Below are 18,373 nucleotides of genomic sequence, written 5' to 3'. Positions count from 1 at the left end.
AATTGTTGAGTCTAGATCTCTGCTAGAACTACTGCACAGGATGGCCACCAAGTATGTTTCTTCTGCTTCAGCTTCCCAGGTTGTCTCAATTATCAGCTTCTGCCATCAGTCCAGCCTTGATAATGTCTGTATAATCAACCATATTTTCAACAAATTTTTCTTGTCAGGGGATTTCTGATATGTTTCATAGCAAGATATAGGAATCATTTGTCATAATTTCTGTGTTCAATGGGTGATATTTTTTAAAGATTTATTTATGTTATATATATGAGTACACTGTTGCTCTGAGGACATTGGATCCCATTACAGATGGTTGTGATCCAACATGTGGTTGCTGAGAATTGAACTCAGGACCTCTGGAAGAGCAGTCAGTGCTCTTAACCGCTGAGCCATCTTGCCAGCCCCCTAAATGGATGATCTTATTTCAATTCTTTAAACTCTTTGCACTGGGGACTATACTTGCTTTGCTCAATATCCTGCTTATAACATTAATCTCAGTGTCTAGTTAATGGGGTGAAATTGGAGGAGAGCTATATATGGACTGAATGAAATAAAAGGCAAAGTAGAAGCTTAAAATACAGGTTGCAGAAAATAGAAGGACCCACCTGTTGGAACTATTGAGTTTATTCCTATTCCCCAAGAGGATATGGTAACTCTGTCCTGTTCCCAAAGAGGACATGGTGACCCTATCATGTTTTCTAAGAGGACACAGAATCCTATCCTGTTCCCTAAGAGGACATGATGTCCCTATACTCTTCCCCAAGAGGACATGGTGACCCCATCCTTTTTCCTAAGAGGATATGGCTACCTTAATGACGTTTACTCTACATAGTAGAGATATTTTATATGTTTACCATTTGGGAAATGATCAATAATCTTCAAGAAAGCATTAACAACAACAAAGGAGGAATGAGGAGGAGGAAGAGGAGGAGGAGGAGGAGGAGGAGGAGGAAGAGGAGGAGAAGAAAGAAGAAGAAGAAGAAGAAGAAGAAGAAGAAGAAGAAGAAGAAGAAGAAGAAGAAGAAGAAGAAGAAGAAGATCTCTCACCACTGTAGGTCTATGAGTGACGAACAGGTTGAAAAATTAGCACAGCAAGGGAGCCATGCCTTTTAATAGAAAATGCTTAAGAGCAATTGGGGAAGAAGTTGAAGGTATGGTTAAAAGTGTATCCAGATCAAAACTGAGCCAGTAACTGAGCCAGACACAGGGCATGTAAGCCTCCAGGAAAGAAGGAAAATGGAATACATAACATTAGACATCCATAGAAGATGCTAACAGTCCCTCAAGTGTGAGCTGTCAACCCCGTGGATGGACTCCTGGATTGATACTTGTTGATAATCCATGTTCCACATAGAAAAATAGGTTCAGAATGGGATAGCAGACTTAAGCGATCTGCTTGAGTCATGAGGGAAGACAGTATTACCCTCAGGGAGTCTGACACAGAAACCTGAACTGTTACTCCTATCACCTCTACCTTCTGCACCAGACTTTGACGATCAATACCCCCAACCCCCTTGAAGTAGTTTCAATCAGCAGGACACCGCGAATCCATCCATAGCATTGATCATTGTTGTTTATAAAGCACTTTCTAGATTAAACTTGCTTTTTATTGTTCTGTACATGTTTATTACGACTGTCATCTTGAACCTATTGCAATAATCCTTAATGATTTGTAAGGGTAAAAGTGTCAAATATTCATTAACCTCAAAATTTAATAAGCTCAGATTCTAACCTAAGAGATATGTGACAATCTGCCCTCTAGCAATAGACTGATTAACAATGGTGTAGCAGACAACAACCACTAATCTAACACTATGTCCACAGCAGCAACTCACCACTGATTAGATCTCATTAGTAATCTTACTTTGTCTTAGGACTAACGTTTTTAACATGCCTACTTCTACATGTAATGCCCTGAGAAACCAAGCAAATTGAATTATCACTCTACACTATCAGTGCATTCAATAATATGGCCTTTAAAATATATAACATATTCTAATGCATAGTAAATTGTATTCTCAAGTAATCCTTATAGCTAAGGAACCTTTCTTATAGATTATTTTTTTTTGTTATCACTCAGTCAATTCTTTAATCAATGAGCATTTTTCAGATATTTGGTGTATAATTTTACACTGTGTAAGAAAGAGTACTGAAACTCACAGAAGACAGTCATAATTTCAGTCTATTAAAAAATAGCAAACAGCCCATTTCAATAGAGTGTAGTAAGAGATAAGGGAGAGAAAATTTTAGTTTCTGTAGAAGTACGTTAAAGATATCAGTAGTCTGGACTTGATGTGGGAGAAAGGTGAAGGTTGCTGGAAAAATCTTTACAGGAACACTAAAGCTAGCACTTTAATGATGAGTAGCAATTAGCTAAGAAGATGGAGATATGTAACTTTAATTTTTTCAAACCTTATTTTTAATAATGGTTCTTAAAGGCTTTAATCTCCTTTCTGGCCCACCACCCGCCAGAGGTAGAAAAGGAAGGATACATGGGGAGTGGACCTATTTAGAAAGATTCTTTGGAGCAACTTCTGTCTGTGTTGTCTGGAAATTGGCAGTTTAGTTTACAGGTCAGCAGGCAGCGGCAGCTCAATCCATTCACCAACACTTCATGGATAAACTAGCAGTCTCGTTCAGTAGAGTCGCCTAGCAGAGACAGCCACGTCTCAGCCTCAGCTCCAATCAGCAGGAGGGACCACAAGGAACATTAGGAGAAGTTCTAGGCTGTGCCTCTCTCAGGGCAGTGAAGATCAGCGAAGTAGCGAGACCCACAAGCGCTGGACAGCTAGCTGTATCAACAAGCCAAGCTCTGTCTCCATTAGTCCGTAGAGTCCTATTTATACCTTCCAAACATCATGTGTCTTCCATGTGACTTGCCTCAGCACAGATCTTTCCTCAGCATGTCCCAAAAATGCAGCTCAACTACGCAATGTAAGGCAGACCAACACATGCCTGTTGTTAGCAAAGAATCCTTTATTACGTGTTTTTTCACATGCTTGCTTTAGCAGAACATCCTCTTTCCTGTGTCTGCTTCAGCAAAGGTTTCTTCACAAGTCTGCCTTAAGTCTTTCACACCTGTCCACTTTAACCAAACATTCCTTGATGTGTTTGCCCCAGAAAAACACCTTCCAATCAACTTTCCAAAGAACCCTTAAGTTTCCACTTCAGAGATGGGCTTTTGAGCATCAAGTGATTGGTGACAGGTAAGAACAACAGTATGTCCCTAGACCTGAGCATCCTAGAGAATAGAATACATTTAGGCAAAGCAGCTGAACCCAAAGATGACCAGAGAGCTGGATGGGAAAGCAAGATGTGGGTGGAGAGAAGAGGCTGATGGGTAAGAGGTGAGAGCTTGTGTAGAACCGGGGACATTTTAAGGGGTGATTAAACAATGGAAGAAAAAAGATGATCAGTTGGTGAATGGCCTACTTGTGAGAGAGCCTTCTCAGGGAGGCACAAACCAGTCAGTTCTGGGCTTCCGCTAAAGACAAGAATTCTAGGACATGGGTAAGAAGAGTGGCCAGTGTAGGACAATGCACTCCAAGATGAAGACCCTTCATAGAGTCCCAATCAGGGGCTTTATGCTGTCACTATTTTGGCAAGTGCTAAGGAAGGAACATGTACAGAAGAAAGCTGAGGACAAAGCAGCTATTGTTTTCAGTTTCCTGACTGCATTGAACCAGGGATCTGTAAGGGGAAGTTCTGATGTTAGAAGTCCTGTTCTCCAATTGGCTCTTGATTTGTCAGTAAAGAAGTCCGGGGGCCAATTGCTGGGCAGAAGATACAGGTGAGACTTCCAGGTCCCAAAAGGAAAAGGCAGATGCAATGAAAGAGAGAGGACTTTTTGGCCATGCTTTGGAGCAAGAAGATCACAGAAATCATGTGAGGTCTTGTGGTGGGGAGCTTGGACCTGTGGCCTCTGCTACAGGTAGGTGGCCAAGGATATTTGGCAGGGGCTAAGTGGGACTAGCCACTGAGGTTTAGGGCAAATGGAGAGACAGAGATAATAAATTGGTAAGGGTATGCTTTTCTAGGTGGGAGATATCCGCACCCAGCAATTGTACCAAGAAGGCAAATTGTAAAGAAATCAAATGTGTGTGTGTGTGTGTGTGCGTGCGCGAGTGAGCGCGCATGCGCATGTGTGCGTTTCATCCCCAGGTTCAAGGGTCTTGGATGGGAGCTGGTAGGGAGGTCACCTCCCAGAGCTGAAGCCTGGTAAACAAAAGGGAAGCTGGTAGGGGCTATTAACATGTCCTTTCCAGCCAAAGGCAGTAGCTTTTAAAACTACACACTACAGGGGTCATTAAGTTATTCACATGGGCTTCTCTGGGAGTCCCTTATTACCTCCCTGTGGAAACAAATGAGTGGGACCACACAGACAGGGCAACTTGGATGGACATCAGTATGTCTGAGCAGGGGTTCTGTCTCCATCGCTGGAGTCTACAATGCTTCTCTGAAGCTGCACGTCACACCAGAGACTTAGAGAAGACTACTCCTCAGTCAAGATTATGTGAGTAACTGAGATCCCCCTCCTGAGTCCACTAACCAAAGCTCCAGGACCACATTTGCAGCCCCTTTAATAGACATGCCTTATATATTGTCTGCACAATATTATTTAAAACTTCTCCATTCACGTAGACCTGTAAGCACATGGTCTCTGGAAACATCTCCCTAGGTCACTGGAATCATCTTGGAAAATATAGAGCATGTCAGTGGTGATATGATTCAGAATCTGTTCTAAATCATAAGAAAGAAACTTTAGCCTATTATGGATGTTTAATGTAAAAGTGAGTGTGACGCTTTAGATATTTCCAATGAATTATTTGGAAAACATATGTAAAACATGCAACATGTAAAATCAAGAGCCAGGCTTCCATGACTATATCAAGCATTATACTTCATTTCTGCTGCAAGCCCTGCTCTATATCCATACTGGATGAAAATAGGAAACAATTAACCTGTGGTCTGTGAATATAGAATGCTATTAGGATATGCCAATGTTTAAGAGCACTGAAATATTTGGGAAGATGTCAGAATGACCGCTGTTAGCATTCTTTCTAGGCTCTGCCCAACAATTACCTAGCAATAGCCAGGTACAAGCCTGGCTTGCTATAAAAGGACTGCTTAGCCTCCTTTTCTTTCTCTCTGGCTTCTCTCTCTCTGGTCTCCCTCTCTCCCTCCCTTCTGTCCTCTCCCACCTCTATTCTCCTCTCTCTCCATGTGTTCTCAGCCAGCTTCTTTCCTTGTCTCCCCTCTCTCTTTCTGTCCCTCTCTCTCCTTTCTTCCGCACTCTCCCTTCTCACTCCCCTTCTCATTCCCTCAAATAAACTTCATTTTATACTAGACCCATCTAAGGCTGGTACCTTGGGCAGGGGAGGGGGATGCATCAGCATAGACACACTCAGGTACCCCCTTCCGCTGCATCATGCCACCGCATTACAAAACATCAAAGACTCATCATTTGAAAAGTCACTAGAGTTTAAGCACAGATATCTGAGCATGTGTTTATGAGTGTGACATGAGCATGTGTGACATTTGTGCAGTTTATATGTCAAGAAATAACACATCTGTTTACCAATGAAAGAGATACAACAGGGAGATTCTTTGAGTTGATTCGTAGAGTTTTCAGGACTCTGTTCAGTGAAAATATCCTGACAGGATTCGGACAGTTTGCCTTACTGGCAACTATAATTAGTGTGTGTGTTTGTGTGTGTGTGTGTGTGTGTGTATTATGTAATATATTACATACATATTACACAAATATGTATATATAATATACTGAGACCTGAACTCAGGACGTTGTCTTGCTGGGCACTATATCTACCACCGAACTTTTAAAATCATTATTTCAAAGAAAGGATAATTATAATAAAAAGTAGATGTGAAGACTTAAACATGGGTTTTCATAAATCAGCATTTATGATGAATTTGCTGAGCTGTAGAAATAGCACCCCCCCATCTTATCATGCCATGGATGCAATACACAAAGCAGTTCCTGAGCACCTCTTTAGACCCCTTCCCTATAACTATCAAAGGTGATCATGGTGAAGTTTGCTCCTGAGATGCCCAGTTACCACGGCACAGTCTGACTTCCGCGATTGTGAAGTGAGCAGATGGACCCATCTCTCACAGGCTGTATAGGTGAGCTCACCGAGATGCACTCATCTCTGAAGCTGTCATTCAGCATTTGGCTACCCTTAGCACATCCTGGAGGCCTGAAGGCCGTTACTCCTTGGCTCTCCTGCTGCGTGCTCTTCCTTGTCCTGTTCTCCGTCACACCTTTTGTTTATCCATCAGCTAGGCCACTAGGTAGACCTGCAGATTAGTTTCCCAACAAAGCATGTTGATTTCAAATATCAAAAGTTAAGCAAAATTTGCAATTGAAATCTATCATGTAAAAACTTATGTTGCTTTTGCTTTATTCTCTTTTATTTCTTGGCACCTTCTGGCCAAATTACTTGTTTCTACTATAACGAAAACAGATAGAAGGACATGGAGGGTGTTGAAGGTCAGAATTACTGTGCTTTTTCCTAATTAGTCTATCTGAAGAAGGCCGCCCAATTGATGCCTTCTCTCTGCTTACAATCAGATTAGTTTTAATGAAGTACTTAAATGCCCCAATCACCAAAAATAATAATAAAGCATAAAACCCATACAGTAGAAGACGCAAAAATTATAAAATGCATGCCCTTAAGGACTATTGATTTGGGATGTGGTGTGTTTCTCTTTTTGTACTTGCTAATTCCTTCTATTTGTGTTCTGAAGCATCTTTGCTTAGACATGTTGGGGAAGGGAAGGGAAGTACATGAGACCAACATGAATGACAATCATTTAGTGTCCTTGAGCACTGTGAGGAAAGGAGAGGGTGTCAGCTGGAGGATACTCAGCGTCTGTGATCGCGTTTCTCCTGAAGACAAATAAAACGGAATTACACGCAGACACATGTGTGCCCACATCTCCCTGGTGGCTGCTACAAAGATCTCCCCAGAGGCAGGCATTGCTTCCTGGGCAGGGTCAGCAGTGGAGGGAGTTTAAAAGGCTGGAGTGATTGGCATCCAGATACTATAGTAGTCAAACCTCCCCTCAAATGATCGTGGACTTGATTTACTAACAGGGAGAAGTGACAGGGAGAGAGAGGGCAGATCACCTTTTCGAGGCTAGTCTAGCTGATTTCAGGTTTTCACCTTTACATGGAAAGAGCAAAATTCTTTGTGTAAATCAGATAGATTCGCTCTGCATCCCTGGGGGGAATTACTAGACAAGAACACGGTTTTCTTTTGTGCCCAGCAGGTGCAGCTATCCCATTGGAGTTGGACAAGGGGGAGGAGGCTGGTCTGCATAGAGAAAGTATGGTTGGCTGCATGCAAGTAGGGGGCGTTGCTTCAAAGTACCTGTATGGTTGCCTAATTCTAACATTGTAAAATAGATTTCAATTTGCTATTTTTATATACCCCCTTGCTCCACTTCAAGAACAAAATATTCATTCTATGGTCATGCTCTTGTTCTCTCCATATCACAGCTTTCAGAATAGAGAAGAGTGAATTTCTATGAATCTTAAGTTATAAACACCATGTTCCATGAGCAAATCAAAACACAATACTTGACTTAAAACTCCTGAGACTTGGCCTGGTGAGACTGCTCGGTGGCTGTGTTTACTATTCTCACAGAGACAGTGGTTTGGTTCCCAGCACCTACATAGTGGCTCACAATCACCTGTAACTCCCCAGCTAGGGGTTCTCATGCCGTCTTCTGACCACTGACTGCTACACACAGAGGGTGCGCATATATTAACACTCAAGCACACACAGGCACACATGAAGTAAATTTTAAATTAAATAAATTTATAAAAAATATTTGCTTGAGTTTTAAACAATCTGATTCTTTGGTAAGGACACATGTTTGAATTTGAGGGGTCTACACAAATATTTTATGGGTACAGATTGGAGCTTGAGGAACCAAGAATGTTAACATTTGATACAGACCTCAATTTCATTGATGTGGAATGTATGACCTTATTCTCAGTAGTCTCCTCAGTATTAAATCCACTTAGCATTTATAAGATCCACTAGACTCATATGATCTTCAAGATTCTTTAGATCCATTTAGTTTTCATATTCACAAAGACACAAAGCTACCATCAGTAGCAAAACCAAACATCATATTTTAGTATAGAAATTTTCATGTAACTAATCTCAGATAAAACACTTAGCCAAACATATCTGGTATCAAAAAGAATGCATGAATGACTGCATGAATGAATGAATGAATGAATGAATGAATAGGACATTCATTGATCTTTGGTCAAGATTACAGAAAATTCTTACTCAGAAAAGCTGCCACTTACAGTAGGCACCTGAATATTAGTAATGGTGTGGTAGCTTGTAGCTGGTGTTTAAAGAGAACTGAGCAGTATCTGTGAAGGCACAGTGCACAGTACATTAGCCAGACTACCCCCTTTCATTCCTCCTCTCCTACCTACAAGTAGTCAATACAGTGTAGTTATGCCAGATATATATAAAAAAAGAAAACAGTCACAGAAAACTAGAGGTTTGTCCAAATGTGCTTAGCTAACAAATAAGGCAGCATAGATATACAGTAAGTATTTACTCTGCTTTCAAAGTCCTCACTTTTATTCATAAAGACACAAGAAGCTAATTCATGGTCATGAATTTATACTGTGAAATAAAGGACTGATACTATAATAGATTCAACCTCAGGATTAGAGCCTTGAAAATCCTGTGTATCAGAAGACAAAACAATACAAGACGTCTTAAAGAACAAAGCGTAATCAGCTCCATTATTTTGCTTGAAGGTAGAATTCATAATCCTTATCTTAATAATTTGCAATATTAAACAGCATTTGGAATAGATATCTGGGTGCTTTGTTTTCATGTTGTCGGATATAAATTTGAAGGAGAATATGTACAGGAGATTCCCGTTTTCTTCACTGCAGTGAGAGTTTATATTAAGACCTGTAGACACTGCTCCTGAGCCCAGAATGTATTATGAGTATGATTATACAGCCCATCACTAATGGGGCAGGGGAAAACATTTCCCCCCAGATAAACCTATAGTGGCACACATTACCAGATAGTTGCCTCTTTGGTTTGCTCTCCATATTTTGGGAAATATTTTAGTGAGCATTTCAGATTTGATGAAAACAGCTAAAAATCAGGACTACCTTGTTTGTCTTGAAGTTAAGAGCTTGTAGTAGATAGGTCATATTAGGGGCCACTGGGGTGTGTTCATTAGATTGGACACATAATATGAGCACTGCAAAATATATAGACAAGTGTGAGCTGGGCTTCCTGCCCCACCCAGCAGTCTAGCTCCTTGTAGCTTCATGGAACTAATTTTCAGGCATCTAATACACTCAGGTGTCCTTGGAAACATGACAGATAAATAAACAAGCAAGCAAATCTTCTGGAGTTTAGTTCACAACCAGTAAAGTAACTAAAACATGAATCCAAACATGTGGCAGTGTTCACTCCTTCTCAGAATCATTGCTTGATCTTATTTCTCATTTCCCAGTGTTGGAGGAATAGTCTTCAGAAATCCCCTTTTCTAGTGTGGTCAAGCCCAAGCTCTCGGTTCAGTCATTTCAGTGCCTGATCCAAACTTGACATCAGTAGTACCAGTACCTGGGACAATCATGTGTATGGCTCCATCTTCTCATGCCTTATAAGGATGGAGTACTTGCGTGGGGCACAAGAAGAACTAAATAAAAGGCTGAAGTAATACTAACCACACTTAGTTCTCTCTTTTGCGGGAAGGTAGATTCATTTAAAGAAAGCTGGGAAGTTGTTTTTGAGGGGTTAAGGAGACAGCTTGGGTGAAGACAGTGCTTACCCAAGGTGTAAGCACCTTGAGGATTTGAGTTTGAAACATAAAGCTCACAAGTTAAAAAAAAAGCTATTCAGGGTGGCTCACACTTGTAATCCCAGTGCCTGGGAGGTAGAGAGAGGTGGGTCTGTGGGAGTGTCCTGCACAGCCTGTCTGGTCTATTTGGTAAGTTCAAGATCAGTTCAAGATCAGGTTCAAGAGAGAACCTGTCTGAAAGAGAAGATGTGGTGCTGAATGAATGACATCCCTGGTCATATATACCATGTCCAACACACACACACACACACGCACACACACACGCACATGCACACGCACATGCACACACACGCACGCACACGCACATGCAAGTGTGCATTTGCTCCTGTATGTATTCCTCTCCACACCCAGATGTAGTTTTGAAAACCTGTTCTAACTCACTAACTGGATGAATGTATAAATGTAGATAAATGACCTGTCTCAATAAAATTATAGAATCACTTAACCAAACCTGGTAGCCATACCAAAGGATCAAGCCAACTATGCAGGTTGTTTTAAGAATTAAAAGGAGGGTTGTAGAGACAGCTAAGTAGTTAAAAGCATTTGCTGCTCTTACGGTGGACTGGAGTTCAATTCCGAGCACACAAATGGGGTTGGGGATTACAAGTGCCTACAACTCCAGATCTAGGGAATCTGACTCCATTTTCACCTCTGTGGGCACCAGGATGCACACACAAGTGCACATACGCACACTCAGACACACATGCACATGGCATTAAAAATATCTATCTATCTATCTATCTATCTATCTATCTATCTATCTATCTATCATTGATCTATCTATCTATTTATCTATCTATCTATCATCTATCTGTCTATCTATCTATCTATCTATCATCTATCTGTCTATCTATCTATCTATCAACTATCTGTCTATCTATCTATCTATCTTCATCATCATCATCTTTATCTCTCTCTGTCTCTCATGTGTTAAAAAAGTCTTAAGTAACATCAAACTACTGGTTCACCATGAAAGTCAGCCATGTCCCTTCATTTTCTCAGGAAAGTCACCAGTGCTCTGGGGAGTAGTTCCAGAGCAGCCTGGGATGTGCACCCCAGACATATTCTCTGTGCAGCTGGAGGCTGTGCAGCAGACAGAAGGATCGTGCTCAGTGAAGCCGGTGGTGTTTATGGCTTAAGATTTTTAAAGTGAATTTTGGAAATGTTCCCAGATTCTGCATCTGCCCCTGGCCCTTGCACCTCAGAGGATGAGGCCAGTGAGGGAGACAGCAAGGATAACTAAATTTATTAGGAATGGACAGGCTACTCTATCTTTCAGTACAGCAACAGTAGGCGATCCCATCAAAAACCTGTCTGTTGGCTGGCCTGCAAATCCAATCTGACATACTTACAGCAGCCAGACCCAGCCGAATGGAGGCAGCGCGCTGTTTCCTGAAAGAAATTCAGCCCAAGCCAAATGTTCAACCAGGGATACAGCTTCTATTTCCATCTGAGAGAGAGTCCACCAGCTGAGATTTCCTCTTACAACCTACTTTGACTTTCTTCTGTAGTTTCTCCATTATAAAAATTTTTAGGCAGAAGTTCAGGAATTTGGATTTAATTTTTAATTATGATGGTTTTGATGTGTGGGGAAAATAGTTAAACATACATTAATCTCAATATCTCTCAGCTAACAGGTAATCATGATTTACGACAGGCGTACATCAGCAACCAGTCTCACCCGTAAGCCAACTGTTTACTCCTTTAGGTAAATCAAAGCAGTGTGACATTTGCTTTTCCATGTCAAATTCCACCTCATTGTAATGTATGAATTTACATATATAATATTTATAAAATATGGCATTTTGACAAATTATTCTCACATATTAAATATCTGAGTTTATATAATAATATAAAGCTTACACTTTGTGTGCTTATTTTAGTGTGTGTGTGTATGTATGTGTGTGTGTGTGTGTGTGTTGTTTCATGTGTGTAAAGGTGGGCAGTCAAGCCATGATAAATGTGTGGAGGTCATAGGACAACTTTTGGTGTAGATTCTCATAAGTCACTGACCTCGTTTGAGAAAGGATATACTCCACAGGCCAGGCTAAGTGGCCTGAAGCTTCCTGATGTTCTCCTGTCTCCAACTCCCACCAGGCCTCAGAAGTGCTGGCCTTACAGCCATGGATTACCACCTCTGGTTTTAACTTGCATTCTAGAGATCTGAATTCAGCTCTTCATGTTTACATGGGAAATGTGTTATCCACAGAGCCATCTCTTCGGCCTCCTTGTAATTGTTTTTTAAATAGATATACGAAGTCTGGACGTAAGTCCCCATAGTTTCTGGAGTATACTAGAATAGTGCTGTTTGGAAGTATAATCCATAGAAACCAATGGTCATCTAGACTGTTCTGGAAATTGTAAGGCCAGAAGCCCAAGGCACAGGAGATAAGGCCGTGCAAGTGGAAAGTCTTATCTGATTTGATTTTAAATGTTTCACAGACTTATTCTGGCAGTTTGAATGATATTGGCCTTCATGTTGTCTTATATTTGCATGCTTAGTCCCCAGCTGGTGAGCTGTCAGACAAGGATTTGGAGGTGTGACCTTGTTGGGGGAAGTGTGTCTCTAGTGAGGGAGTGGTGTTGAGGTATCAAAATCCCAGGTCAGACTTTGTCTGTCTGTCTGTCTGTCTGTCTGTCTGTCTTTCTGTCTCTGTGTCTCTGTCTCTATATCTCTGTATATTTGTTTCTTTGTCTCACTGTCTCTCTGTCTCTCTGTCTCTCTCTCTGTCTCTCTCTCTGTCTCTCTCTCTCTCTCTCTCTCTCTCTCTCTCTCTCTCTCTCTCTGTGCCTACTGTCTGAAGATCAGGATGTAGCTGCTTCCCTCAACACTATATCTGCCCATGTGCTGCCATACTTTCTGCCATGATGAAGATGGACAAACACTCTGAAATTTTAAGGAAACCCTCAATCAAATGGTTTCTTTTATAAGAGTGGTCTTGATCATGGTGTCTCTTCACAGTAATAGAACAGTGACTAACTTCCTTTTTACATGTGAATTATTTGCATTGATTTTCATGTTTCCAAATACTGCCTTAACTGTTCACATCAAGTTTTGAAACACTTTTAAATGTTGTGCCTGCACCAGTAACCTCCTTGGCTTTGCCACAGTGCCTGCCTGGAGAATTTGGGTTCCCCAAGACTAGTATCCACCAATGCTTCCCACAGACCTGGAGATATTAAGAGCTGTTGTGGACTCAACCCTAAAGGTGGAAATAAAACAGCCCTCAGATACCTGTAATCCTCTACCCAGTAAGGGCGGATTTGTTTCTTCTGAGTTTTTTCACAAGCTTTGGTGACCACATGCATTCTCAGTAGGCATGAGGCATTTCTCAAGCCTCTTCACAAACAGGATGTAACACGCTCTAGTACAGCTCTAGTACATAACAACAGAGGCTGCCTGAGGACACACTTTGATCCAATGAGGCTGGCTTTCCCCTCTTTCCTTTCCTCCCTTGCCTCCTATCTGCTCCCCAAACAATCCTAAAGGGATGATGTGTTGACACAATCAGGCTACCGTTATAAAAAGGCTGAGTTCATATTTCTATAAATAGCCACCATAAAAAATTTATTGTAAAGAGATATCAAAATAATAGACAACACCTTGGGGCGTAGCACTTCTCAAATAAAAGTGTCAAATACACTTACCTATAAAATCTGGGTGAGCTGTTCTGGGAAATCTGCAGTAACCATCTCCCACGAAGCGGGTTCCCTTTGTTGTAGCAGCCATGGCAGCTGGGAGGAAGGACTCCCTCCTTTCTAGATGGTACAAAGGAGGTGGGCCATTGACTTCTGCAGGAGGAAGCCACCTGATAAGGACTGTAGTACTGTTAACTCCTGTCACCACGGGAGACCTTAGCTGAGCAGGAGCTGAAGGACACAGAAGGACACTGAATGACATAGGTAGAAATACCCTTGTGCACATCACACTTAAAGTCAATTGTGATCACAGGTGTCTACATAGTTCTATGAATGGAAAATGGGATGCAGACTTGATCTCAAAAATGACTAAAGAAAATTTAAATGACTAATAAATTCCTAACTCAAAACATATGCACATTGACAAAGTTTTTTTCTTACAAAGATTTTTATTTTATTTTAAATGCATACATACATACATACATACATACATACATACATACATACATACAGATATTATAGACATTATAGGTACCCTGTTTCCTTGTTTACATACCTGTTGAGTTCAGTAGCTCCTTGCCTGGCTCTTTCTAGATGTCTCTGGATGAACAGAAGCTGACTTTTATGGAAACTGCTGAGCCTCCTTGAACTGTGGACAGCCTACTACCAACACTGCTAATGAAGGCAGAGCCTCTTGTCCTGTCCTGTACTAACCAGGTACTGACCAGGTTGCAGAAATAAGGGACATAGGCAAGGGGAAATGAGATGGAGGGGTGTCCTTCCAGGAGCAAGATGTGGGTGATTTGCCCCAAGTATGTCCCCAAAATGAGTTGTTAATATAGGATTAATGATTTAGGTTGCTCAATGTTTATTTTCTTGTATTATTTTTACAACACTTAGAATTTAATCTAGAGGGTCTCACATGGTAGGCAAACACTCTACTTCCCAGCTACATGCTCAGTTTGTACTTTGTTTTCATGCATTTGAAATGATATCAGTGTGTATTTCATGCCTGGGATATAGTGAGGACCATCTTTATATTCTCTCTCTCTCTCTCTCTCTCTCTCTCTCTCTCTCTCTCTCTCTCTTCTTCTTCTTCTTCTTCTTCTTCTTCTTCTTCTTCTTCTTCTTCTTCTTCTTCTTCTTTTTCCCCTTCCCCTTCCATTTCCTCTTCCTCTTCCTCCTCCTCCTCCTCCTCCTCTTCTTCTTCTTCTTCCTTTTCTTTTTCTCCTTCCCCTCTTCTTCCTCTTCCTCTTGCTCCTTCTTCCCCTCCTCCTCCTGTTCTTCCTCCACCTCCTCCTTTCCCTTCTGCAAGACAGTCATTTTCATGTATAATCTCCTGATTTTTACCCTAGACTTAAACCTGATAGAAATTAAAGCAGACAGAGAAGCAAACACCACTCTGAAAGCCAAACAGAGCATCCAATCTTGCAGGGACAGTGGATTCTAGGTACTGTAATATCTGGAACATGTCTGGACCTGAAGCCACCATGCCGCCAACCATAGCCTGAGACTTGTCTCAGTAATTACTCAGTGACCATTGGTGAGGACAGTGAGACCTGAAACATTCATAGCTCCTGAATAGTGGCAACTCCTTGGAGTCACTAAGAAACTCTACCAGTAAACAGTAATTAAAAACTTTCCATGTCTTCCACTGAAAGGAAATTCTAACAACTGAGTTATTAAAAATGAAGGCCAATGTTCAAGTATGATATCTTCTTTGTTTGTTTGCTTGTTTGGGATGAAGTTTATCTATATAATTCTTCCTGGTCTGGAACTTGCTATGTAGACCAAGCTGCCTTGGAACGCACAACAATCCTTGAGTTGCCTCCTCAACTTGCGTCCTCAGTGTTGGAATTAAAAGAATGGACCATAATGGCCAAACACAGTGATTTCTTACAGGCTAACACTCATCCCTACTTTAAGCATGTAGGCTGAATTAGAACTGGAAGAAAGGAATGCATACAACTGTATCCAAGGGTTTTGACCAAGTACCCAAACTATGTTTGTGGACTTTTATTTTTTTACTTATATTAACACAGCTTTGAAAGAAAAGTATTTCCTGTTTCAAGAAACATAGCGATGTGAGTCCAAGAGCAGAAATCCATAAAGCATGCCAGGAAATTCACCTTGAGAGCATCGAAAGAAATGTTACCATTTATCTTGAGGTGCTGGCCAACTTTCTAAAGAGAAGCAGCCAGCTACAGTTTTATTTTAACTTTGAGATGGAACAGAGCAAAAAGTTCATTGACTTAAATAGAAAATTAGCAATTGTGCTCATCTGCTGCTGCAGGAACTTTATACATGTATGAGTTTTATATGCATGACTTCTCTTGGTACTCTCTGCCAAGACACAGCTAAATGAGATGTTTTCACTTGTCATTCCAATAATCCAAAACAAAATAATGAGATACACCCGCCTCAAACTCTCTGCACCCAGTTTGTGTTCGGAGATGAAACTCTCCTTCATAATTTTCTCTGGCCACCTATGCTTGCTTAAAGGATCAGGTAGGCAAGAAGGCCCATCATTATCTTAGTCTTGAGCTCTACAATGCAAGGAAAAGAACAATTATCGTGTTTTTCTTTAAAATTTGACTTTTTGTGTGTGTTTATTTGTGTGCATGTCCACGTGTTGCTCTTTTCTGTGTGTGTGTATGAGTATATATGTGTATATGAGTGTATGTGTATATGTGTGTATGTGTGTATGTATGTGTGTGTGTTTATGTATGTGTATGTGTGTGGGGCTGTAGCTTGAGAGTGGGCATGGGTCCTGTTGGGTTGAGTTGTGGTTCCCACATCTGCCATCCCAGGAGGCTGGAACCGTGGCTCAGAGAGCAGAACAGGCAGACACTGGGCTATGAGAAGCCACAAAGCTCCACTTCAGGCATGGGGAGATCCTAGTCTGAGGTCCCTCGGGGGGCAAAGCTCTTTGGTTGAAGTACTTCGAGAAGAGGCCACTGGCGGGAGACTGGTGGTCTCAGCCCTTGGGTACCCAGGCACCTCTGAGAGGCCGCAGAGGGACTGAGAGGGGGAAGGTATACAGGCTGGACTGGCTCGCAGCCAAGAGGGATGAGGTAGAGAAGCTCCAGCAGTGCCCCTTGGGGTAGAGACTATTGGTCATGGCAACTTGCTTGGGTTATAGCTGGCTTGGCTATCTTGCTTGAGTTGGTGGGCTCTGTGGCTGGAAAGCAGAGAGGTCCTCTGGCGGGAGATTAGGTTCAATTGGTTCAAGGCCCTCTCTATGGTTCTCCACGGCGGGCTCCAAAGACACAAGGAAGTCCATGGTTTTAAAAGGTTTATTGTCATGGTGAAAAGTGAATGAAGCTGTATCCCTTGTCCTCAGGGTGGGCCTGAGGTTAAATATCTTTTGCAAGGAGAAGCGTCTGAGAAGGAATGCTTAATTGGCTACGTCCTCTGGCCTTTAGGTATCTCATGAATATGGAAATCTCTTGAGGCTCTGTGGCCTGTAGGCACACCCTCTACCAGTGGTACCTGTGCTATGTGACCTAAGGCCACAAACCTTTCTTTGGGAGGGGCTATTGATAAGTGAAAGGAACCAGGGCCCAGGAACAAGGCCTAACTCCTCCCATTTCTTTAGAGTATCTGGGTTTCAAGGCCTGTGCTTGACCAAGTACTCAGCTGCCTCTCATAGCCCACTGTTCCACATATGTGTGTGTATGTGTGTGTATGAGTGTGTATGTATATGTATATGTGTGTGTGTGTGTGTGTGTCTGTGCATATCAAAGGTTACTCTCAGTTGCTATTATGTCACCCAGGAACTCTGCCAACCTCCTTTGAGGCAGGATATCTTACAGTCCTGGAGCTAGGGAGATATCAATTAAACTAGACTTGCCAGCCAACCCCAGGAATACTCTTGTCTCTGTCTGCTGCTGCTAGGGTTCAAAGTGCACACCATAACACCCTCCATTTTCCTCTGGCTTCTGGGTACTGAAATCCACAGGACCTTCTGCCTCCAAGGCAAAATGCTTTTTACTAAGTTGCCCTTGTGCATCTGCCCCTTTATAGGGCAGTGGGCTGTGAGAGGCAGCTGGGTACCTGGTCGAGCACAGCCCTTGAACCCCGGACCCTAATTGGATGGCAGGTGTTTGGCTCTGCTCCTGGACCCTTGTTTCTTTCACCTAGCTTCAGCCCTCCACAGCCCCTCTCACAGAGAGGTCTATGGCCATCAGTCACAAGAGCCTCAGGCTCTCCCACATGTAGATGAGGTATCTCCAAGCTCTCAGACCAAGCCAATAGGATTATCTGCTGCCAGATCCTGACCCACCCCAAAACTGTATAAAAGAGCCCTATTCAGGAGAAGTAAAGGTGTACAAGAATCATTCCATTGTCTGAGAGTTTCTGTGGCAAGAGCTGTAACACTTGGGAAGAGATCTGCTCTCCTGAAGCACCTTCAGGACCCTCCCGTCCCCGCTCACTAACCAGACTGCCTCAGCACAGGGGGACAGGTACAGCATCTGGGAGTGACTGGGTGGCAACAGAGGAGACTTGAGCAGAGGCAGCAGCAGCATAGGTGACTCCCCCTCCCTGCTCACACTCTATCCCCTTGGCCCCACACCTTGCAAGGCCGGAGATCTTCATGGGATACCCTCTAGAACAGAGACCCACACCCCTTCTACCTTACAAACAAGCAAAAGAGAAAAAAGAAAAAAAATAAATGAAAAGAAATGGTATTTGAGTCTTTCTGTTCTCACAGTTCCTGTATTCTACACAGGATTTTCTAGAGTTTAGAGTACATGGACCTGACATTTTAATTTAAAAAATATCATATAGCCTGCTTCCAGTGATAGCCAATAGGATTCTCTCAAATGAGGAAAAAAAGTATTTCGTTATC

At 42.1% G+C, this 18,373-nt stretch overlaps 1 protein-coding gene across 2 annotated transcripts in view; it reads right to left on the bottom strand.

The window, feature by feature from the left end:
• The window catches only part of Ush2a (usherin), a 668,288-nt gene that overhangs the window by 456,417 nt on the left and 193,498 nt on the right, over positions 1-18,373 (bottom strand). For both annotated transcript variants that reach the window (XM_028760212.1, XM_028760216.1), the window contains exon 20: positions 13,531-13,752. In XM_028760212.1, the coding sequence (XP_028616045.1) occupies positions 13,531-13,752 (222 nt within the window). The remainder of the gene's footprint in view (positions 1-13,530; positions 13,753-18,373) is intronic.

Source organism: Grammomys surdaster, unplaced genomic scaffold (genome assembly GCF_004785775.1).
Source record: "Grammomys surdaster isolate TR1022 unplaced genomic scaffold, NIH_TR_1.0 130, whole genome shotgun sequence".
In the NCBI taxonomy this organism is placed as follows: domain Eukaryota; kingdom Metazoa; phylum Chordata; class Mammalia; order Rodentia; family Muridae; genus Grammomys; species Grammomys surdaster.
This window is presented reverse-complemented; position numbering and strand designations above follow the sequence as displayed.